Raw genomic sequence first — 7,868 nt, 5'->3', positions numbered from 1 at the left:
TGACATACATTCTCTCATTTTATTCCCTCAACAAACCTGTAAGATATTATTATTTCTGTTTCAAAAGAGGAAGCCAAGGCCTGTAGAAATTAAGAAACTTGCCTACACATCCAGTAAAGGGGCTGAGCTTTTGAAACTCCCCTCTACTAGAACAAAAGGCAAGCCTCGGAGAATGTCATCCTTTCCAGGGAGACTCTCAAATGCTGATGGGAATCATCATCAACTTTTTAAAAAAAACTGAAAAAATAATTCTTATAATCAAACAAAATGAACACCTAGGAGAAACATGCCAGTTGGACAGCCAGAGCAATGTTCACATTATTTTTTACACTTCTTTAAATTGTAGCGCATAATACAGATACTGAAAACGGCCCAAGAGGATTGATGAATGAATTATACCACCCCTGTAACCACCATGCAGATCAAGAAACAAATTTAGCACCGACCCAAAGCTCTCCCTTTGCCCTATCCAACCACAACCTTTTCTCGGCTCCTAGAACCACTGCCTTGTGGTTGCAGCAATCACTTCTTCATTTGTGTATGTGTGTGTGTGTGTGTGTGTGTTTAATAGTGGTATTACCTCGTGTGCATCTCTACACATTCTAGATGAATGTTGCCTTTTTTCTGATATGTCTTGTAGTTCCATTTCCCCTCCATTCATTCTTCCCTTTTGTTTCTTGTAAAGAGCATATTTGAAGAAAACAGTCCATGTAAAGCTGCAAACCAGCAAGGCTTCCCATAGCCTGTTTTGCTGATTGCATCGATGCTATCATTAACCAACTGGAATGAGTCAAGCCATAAAGAGGGTTTCGGTAGATTTAAAAATAAACACTTGGTTGTAATCTGCCAACTTTACAAGAGCATTAAAATTCTGTTCCTCTAACAAGGACCATGGGATTTTTTTTTTTTTTTTTTTTAACAGAACCACTGATGCAGTTGTTTTGAAATAATCTCTCCCTTCTTCCCCGCCCTCCCCCCCAGCTTCCTTTCTTCCTCCTGCTGCCTTATACAGTGAGCCTGTGAGAGCCAGAACTGCACGGGACCACCATGTTTTTCCTGTCTTTAAAGTTTTTCACCTTTGATAGGGTGCAGTCTTACCATTTTTTAAATTGCTCATTTTAGTGGAAAAGATTTGAATTTTCCTTCTTGGACAGGGTTCCACCTTCCACAGGTTCTGGTTTTCACAGGTTTTACGGTACATACGTCTCTTAGAAAGTCTAACAAAGGGAAGGCATGGAGCTGGACACATAGAGAAGGCAAAGGAGAAAATCAATAAAAGCGAACAAAACAAAACACAGGGCTTTCTCTTGAAAGGCTTAAGAAGGCAATGCAAAGAACCCGAGACCTCTCTGCAGCCCTTGGGTTATTTGAATATTTTTTGGCACTTTCCTTTTTTTGAGAGATGGTCATATACTGCTACCAGCAGGAAAGAGATGGATGGTAGCAAAGCAAAATCAATAAAAGGATAATATAAAGCACAATGCAATTTTTCTTCAGTACAGTGAGACAAGCCACACTCACTTTACCCCTCACACCTATTCTTTACACCACGTTCTTTTCATGCCTTAGTTTCTAAGCAATGACCTTTGCAAAACCAAAAACCAAAACCAAAACAAAAACAAAAAAAGCCATTGAGTTGATCTCTACTCATAGTGACCCCTCCTTTGGTTTCTGAGGCAGTACTTCTACAGAAGTAGATTGTCCAGTCTTCCTTCCAAGGAGTGGCTGGTGGATTTGAACCGCCAGCCTTCTGGTTAGCAGTCAAATGCCTTAGGCACTGTGCCACCAGAGGTCCCAATAAACTTTAGGCATGGAATAAAAATACCGTAGCTTTGTAGATAAACCTACTGGCTGTAAAATCTTGGGGCAAGTTATGTCCTTGTGAGAATAATATGTATCTCAGGAGGTTGTGGGGGGAGGGGGCATAGAGCTATGAGATAATTGCTATAAAGTGTCACATAGTAAATGCATAGCAAATGTCAGTCTCTTTGCCTCTTCCTTGCCAAGGTATATCAATTTCCTTCTAAATATGTTGACTTTAAACACTCAAGCCATTGAAATTCAGAAGTTCAAATAGGGGACTAACACATTCTGAATTTTCATCTAACCCTGTGAAGACTAAACCTTCTTTGCAATGTCCTTCTGAATTTAGACATTTAGCAATATGTATAAACTTAAAGAACAAATAACAAAAACCTCTATCATAAAATTTCTCACATTCATGTTCTCCTAGCCACTCCCTTCCTAGTTTACCCCTTATTTATTCAACCACATAGCATGAAGAAAGTCCCTGTGTGACACAAACGGTTTGTGCTTGACTGCTAACCCAAGGGTTGGTGGTTTGAACCTGTAGTGGCACTGTGGAAGAGAGGCCTGGAAATCTGCTTGCATAAAGAGAACCCCAGGGAGCAGCTCTGCTCTGTAACACACAGGGGTGCCGTGACTCGGAACAGATTTGATGGGAATGGGTTGTATGTAGTATGAGGATGCCCGAAGACTGTCTATTTCAACCCTGATTTTACCGATGAGGAACTGAGGCCCAGGGAAATGAAGTGACTTAACCAAGTACATTCAGCTAGTTAACAGCAGAGACAAGGTAACAGCTTCTAAAACTGCTTGCAAATTTAAGTGCCTACTGAGTCAGAGGGAGCTCTGGTAGCATAGTGGCTAAGACACTTGACTGCTAACCAGACAGCTGGCGGTTCAACCCCACCAGCCACTCCTCGGAAGGAAGGTTGGGCAATCCTACTTCCGTAGTGATACTGCCTCGGAAACCCAAGGAGGGGTCGCTGTGAGTCGGGGCCAACTCGACGGCACATAACAACAACAACAACAACAACTGAGTCAGAAGAAAAATGAGCTGAGAGGAAGGGGAGACAAGTGAGGTAAAGTGAGGTACACATGCCTGGTCTGATCCCTGAGCTCCAGTTGACGGTTATAGGGGCAGAGGGCCCAGTGTTGCCATGACTTCTAACTTCTAAAAAGATGACAGAAACTTGAAATTTTATATATAATCTATTTGTTTTAAAATGTTGGCAATGTAGTAAACATTTTTTAAACCTCTCTGCAAGTCAAAGAAGACATACCCATGGGCTGGAGTTAGTCCTTAGCTGGCCAGTCTGAGGCACACTGATAATCCTAATTTAAATGTCTTCTATTTAATTTGCTTTTATTTTCTCACTCCCTGTTCAAAATACTTCCAATGGCTCCTCATTGTCTGTAAGATACAGACCAAACCTCATAACCAGTCCTTCAAGACAATGTATCATCTGCCTCCAAACTGTATTTTCACCTGACAGCCAGTCTCCTTCTTCCATTGTTAACAGAAGAGTCCATGAATTCTACTCTCCTAAAATTTTCAGAGGAGCACCTGCCCAGGCCAAGTGGGCTGGTCCTAGGTCACCAGATATGTCCTACCCACTTCTGTCTCTGTGCTTGTCCCTTTCCTGGAATCCATCCACTGGTACACTCCTATCAATGAAACCGTGACAGGAGTGGTTGAAACCATGTCCATCTTCAAGTGTCTGCTTCAAATGTTACCTCTCCACAACATTCCTGATGGCCCCAGTTGGAAGAGACCTTGATCTGAATTTCCTTTGAACTTTATCACTCCTATGACACCATACAGGAGCTCTGGTGGCATAGTGCCTGAGGCATTTGACTGCTAGCCAGAAGGCTGGTGGTTCAAACCCACCAGCCACTCCTCGGAAGGAAGGCTGGGCAATCTACTTCCGTAGTGATACCACCTTGGAAATCGAAAGAGGGGTTGCTAGGAGTCGGATCTGACTCCATGGCAATGAGTTTTGGTTTTATGACACTACATGCTGCCTCGTTTTGGAGTTGCCTCCAGAGCCCACTTCCCTAAGGACCTAACAACATTCCTGGAATGCACAGTTAGTTTAGGTCTTAGACTATACTGAATATCCTGTTGTTGTTGTTGTTGTTGTTGTTATGTGCCGTCAAGTTGGACCCGACTCATAGCGAGCCCTCCTTGGGTTTCCGAAGCTGTATCACTACAGAAGTAGATTGCCTCGCCTTCCTTCTGAGGAGTGGCTGGTGGGTTTGAACAGCCAGCCTTCTGATTAGCACTCAAGTGCCTTAGGCACTATGCTACCAGAATATCCCCATAGTGCTATGCATATAGTAGGATGCTCAATAAACATCCTAGGAACATTATCCTTTGTACTGAAAATGTGTGGGTCAAACATACCATACTCCTGGAGACGTCAACCTGTAGTATCTGTACATCTATGTTGTTGTTGGTGTTAGTTGCCATCATGTCAACTCATGGTGGCCCCAGATGTGCAGAGCAGAACTGCTCTATAAGGTTTTCAAGGCAGATCACCAGACCTTTCTTCTGAGGCACCTCTGAGTGGGCTTGAAATGCCAACCTTTCAGCTAGTAGTTGAACACTTAACCATCTGTTCATCTGTGCCACCATATAAGTAGGGTTATATACACCAGGATAGCAGCCTCCTGAATTACACAAAAGGGGCAAAGGCCTCACCTCCTTGACTTCCCCAAGATCTTCCCCATTGAATGACTACTTCCTACCAGCTTTGAGATTTCCTCTTCCAGAAACCCTTATGATTTTGTCTCAGACAACACCAATTTTAAGCAGCTACTATTAAACACTCAATGTTTGCATGGAAGTGATCCAGGGGCACTGGTGTTTTTCTGAGTAAGCTTACTTTATCAGATTTGATGGTTATCACCTTGAAAGGCCCAGAGAACTGGGCTATTAGTGAAGAGACACTGTGCAAATATTTCAATTGTGATAAAACTAATGAAAGTGAAGGGACAAGCATCATTAAACCATAACTTCCCAGCAAGCAAAGCTAATTTTGAGTGATGGGACTCGCAATTTTCTACCTCACTCTGTTTATCTGGAGCCATCCTGTTTTCAGTCATCGACATTCAGGTAGCATCAAAAGAAGAAAGAAAAGGAAAATGCGTCTCCATTTCATTTTTGCTGGCTTGGCCAGCACCAGAGGCACTCAATAAATGTTTGTTGAATGAATTTAAAAAAAAAATCAAGTTTTGCTTTTGCCTAAAACAAACACAATTACTGAAAGGTTAAAATGTCATAGTCTTATAAGATGCTTTTAAATGCATAATTGTGGGGAAAGTTGATACAGTCTTCTCTTGAATCAGCAATAGTTTAAATATCAAATGAGTAATTTTAATGAGCATATTCTGGGTACACCACCCTTTCTAACCTGTACAGTACAAACGCACACTGTCAGGGGCAAGTTAAACCTTGTAAACATTTGTGAGCCTTACATTATGTCACATGACAATTTGCACTCGGGTGTCAGAAAGCCAGGACAATCAAGAATTCCAGGAAATGCTCAAAAAAACTAACGACTACAGAGGTTTCCACTGTGAAAGCAATGCTTTCCCCTGTTTTAGATGAAACTAGCACACTAGATCACGACTAACCCTCTAATTTCTTTACCAAAAGGGGAAAATTCATTCTTTAGCTTTTCTTGGGAGTGCTTTTAACATAAGCAGAGTGTAACAGTTGTCCTTGAAGAACTTCTCATAAAAAGGGATTATTTTCGGGTGTATGTTTTGCAATGTATGTTTTCAACAACAACAAGAAAATCAGTTTTTTAAAGAAGTGATTGTTTTCTTTCAACTTCCTGTGGGTGGAAGACAGGAAAATTGGGATAGGTTAGGTACAGTTCCTCCCTTTTTCCTATTTCCGTATCTTTTGGAAGAAAACAAACTAAAAGCCACACTCTCCTCTCTCTGTTAGAAACTAATAATGGTAAACATGCTTATTCTTTTCTTGATATAAATCATCTTTGTGTTTTTAAAACAAAATTTTTAACATTTTAGAAACTAACATTCAAGGTACTTTTCAAGCATAAAAGGATTTCAGATTCCTGATTATTGGTTGATAATCCCAACCATGACCAACAGCAACAAATATTTCGTGATTACATTGTGGTGAAATAAAAAGATCCACGCATTTGTTAAAAAACAAGAACAAAGTAACACACTCAGGAAAACTGGAGGAAGCATGGAATCCATCCCCCCTGGCCCTGGCCGCCACTTGAAAGAATATAAATGTTGTTATAGGACGGGCTGGTGGGCTCCTTTACTGATCTTAAACCAAGCCAGAAATAAATGGGAAGCTCCGATCCCCATTCGATCTTGTTAAGTATTTATTTCCAGCCTAGACTGGCGTTGTTAGAGTTGGCAATGTTTTCCCAAAGGGCGAATGAGAAAGACTGAGAGTCACGCCAACTGCAACCTAAGAAGATGAGCGTTCCTCGCGCAAAAATGGAAGAGCTGTGCTGAGGCAGTGGGGCCGCACACGCTCAGAGCATCTGCGCCGAACTGACCTTCGGGTACCTTAAAGGGTTCCCTGTGTATGAGAATGGGTATACCACCACCACCCCCTTTTCAAACAAAACTGTAAAACGATCCCAGGGTGAGTAGGAGTGGAGATTCACTCTCACACTCCCTGAAAATCCTTCCGGTAAGAGGGCGGATTCAGAGAGAGGCGGGATTGTTCCGCACCGGGGGTCCCAGGAATGACCCCAAAGAGGTTAGAGCCGCAGACCTGGGCGACCCATTGCAGTAAAAGATGCAGGAAAACGAAGACTGGGGTACCCTCACTCTGCAACACGAAGTCGAGTAAAGTCAGTGTGTGTGAACCTCACATGCCAGCTTCCCGCTTGGACAACCAGGGTGAGAGGTGGCAGGAAAGCGGCCGCGGAGCAGGGGGCCCCCAGAGCCATCGCCGCTGCGCGCGGATGGCGGGTCCCGCAGCACCGCCCTGCTCCCCAGCCGGGCGGCCGGCCCTTACCTGGTTCCTGCGGTACCACTCGCCCGACAGGGAGCCGTTGCCGGTGCCGGACGCCCCATACGTGAAGTTCCGGGATAGCTCGTCCAGGGCGGCCGAGGCGGCGTCCCCGGGGCCCTCGAAACGCTCGGGCGCCAGCGCCGCCATTAGGTCTCGCTCCCCGGGTTCGGGCTCGGCCTTAGGCCGCCACTCGGCCCGGCTGCACCGCGAGGGTCCGCGGAGGAGATGCGTCTTGCGGAGCCCGCCCTCGGGCCCGCGCCGTAGCCACTTCCTGCTCGGTGCCCGGGCGAGGCGGGCGCGCCCCAAGCCACCTGGCTCCCGCCCCCGCGCGTGAGCAGGTGCCGGGCCCGCCCGCTGGCCTGCCCGGCCTAGTTCCGCGCGGCCTCCTAGCTCCGCCGCCAGGTGCCCGACTGTGCAGACCCGGCAGTTGTGGCCTCCTGGGACCGTCCGGCTCCAACTGCATCCTCCGCCTGCCAGGCCTTTGAGCACACCACTCTCACAGGCCCGACTGCCCCGGGGAAATCACCGCGCAGTGTGCGGCCTGGTTTCCGCATCCCACAGTGCAGACTTAAGAGGGTCTGCAAATGTTCTTCATTAAAGTGAATGAGAGAGAAAGGAGCTACCTTAGCCCTCTCCGTACGTGGCAGTTCCAGCTTTCTATCACATACGTATGTAAGGAGCTGTGGTGGTGCAGTGGTTAAGCACTGGCTGCTAACTGAAAGGTCAGCAGTTCCAACTTGCTTGAAAACCCAGTTCAAACCTACCAGCTGCTCCCCTGGAGAAAAATGTGGGCATCTACTTTGGTGGTGGTGTTAGTAGCCTGGAGTTGCTACTCAAGAGTTACCTTGTACAGCAGGATGAAAAGCTGCGGGCTGTGCGCCATCCTCACACTTGATGCTGCAGTCGCTGCCTCAATTCGTCTCGTTGAAGGTCTTCTTTTCCATTGACTCTACTAAACATGATGTCTTTCTCCAGCTCCTGGTCCTTTCTGATTACCTGATCAAAGTACATAAGAAGAAGTCTCACCATCTTCCTTCTAAGGAGCATTTCT

At 45.3% G+C, this 7,868-nt stretch overlaps 1 protein-coding gene across 1 annotated transcript in view; it reads right to left on the bottom strand.

Moving 5' to 3' along the window:
• NIPAL2 (NIPA like domain containing 2) overlaps positions 1 to 6,964 on the bottom strand; it is a 97,317-nt gene extending 90,353 nt beyond the window's left edge. Inside the window, exon 1 of the mRNA XM_007934842.1 lies at positions 6,821 to 6,964. Coding sequence (XP_007933033.1) covers positions 6,821 to 6,964 — 144 coding nt within the window. The remainder of the gene's footprint in view (positions 1 to 6,820) is intronic.
• Positions 6,965 to 7,868: the final 904 nt, after the last annotated feature.

This window comes from Orycteropus afer, unplaced genomic scaffold (assembly GCF_000298275.1).
Source record: "Orycteropus afer afer isolate SDZICR_OR568_19922 unplaced genomic scaffold, OryAfe1.0 scaffold00021, whole genome shotgun sequence".
In the NCBI taxonomy this organism is placed as follows: Eukaryota; Metazoa; Chordata; class Mammalia; order Tubulidentata; family Orycteropodidae; genus Orycteropus; species Orycteropus afer.
This window is presented reverse-complemented; position numbering and strand designations above follow the sequence as displayed.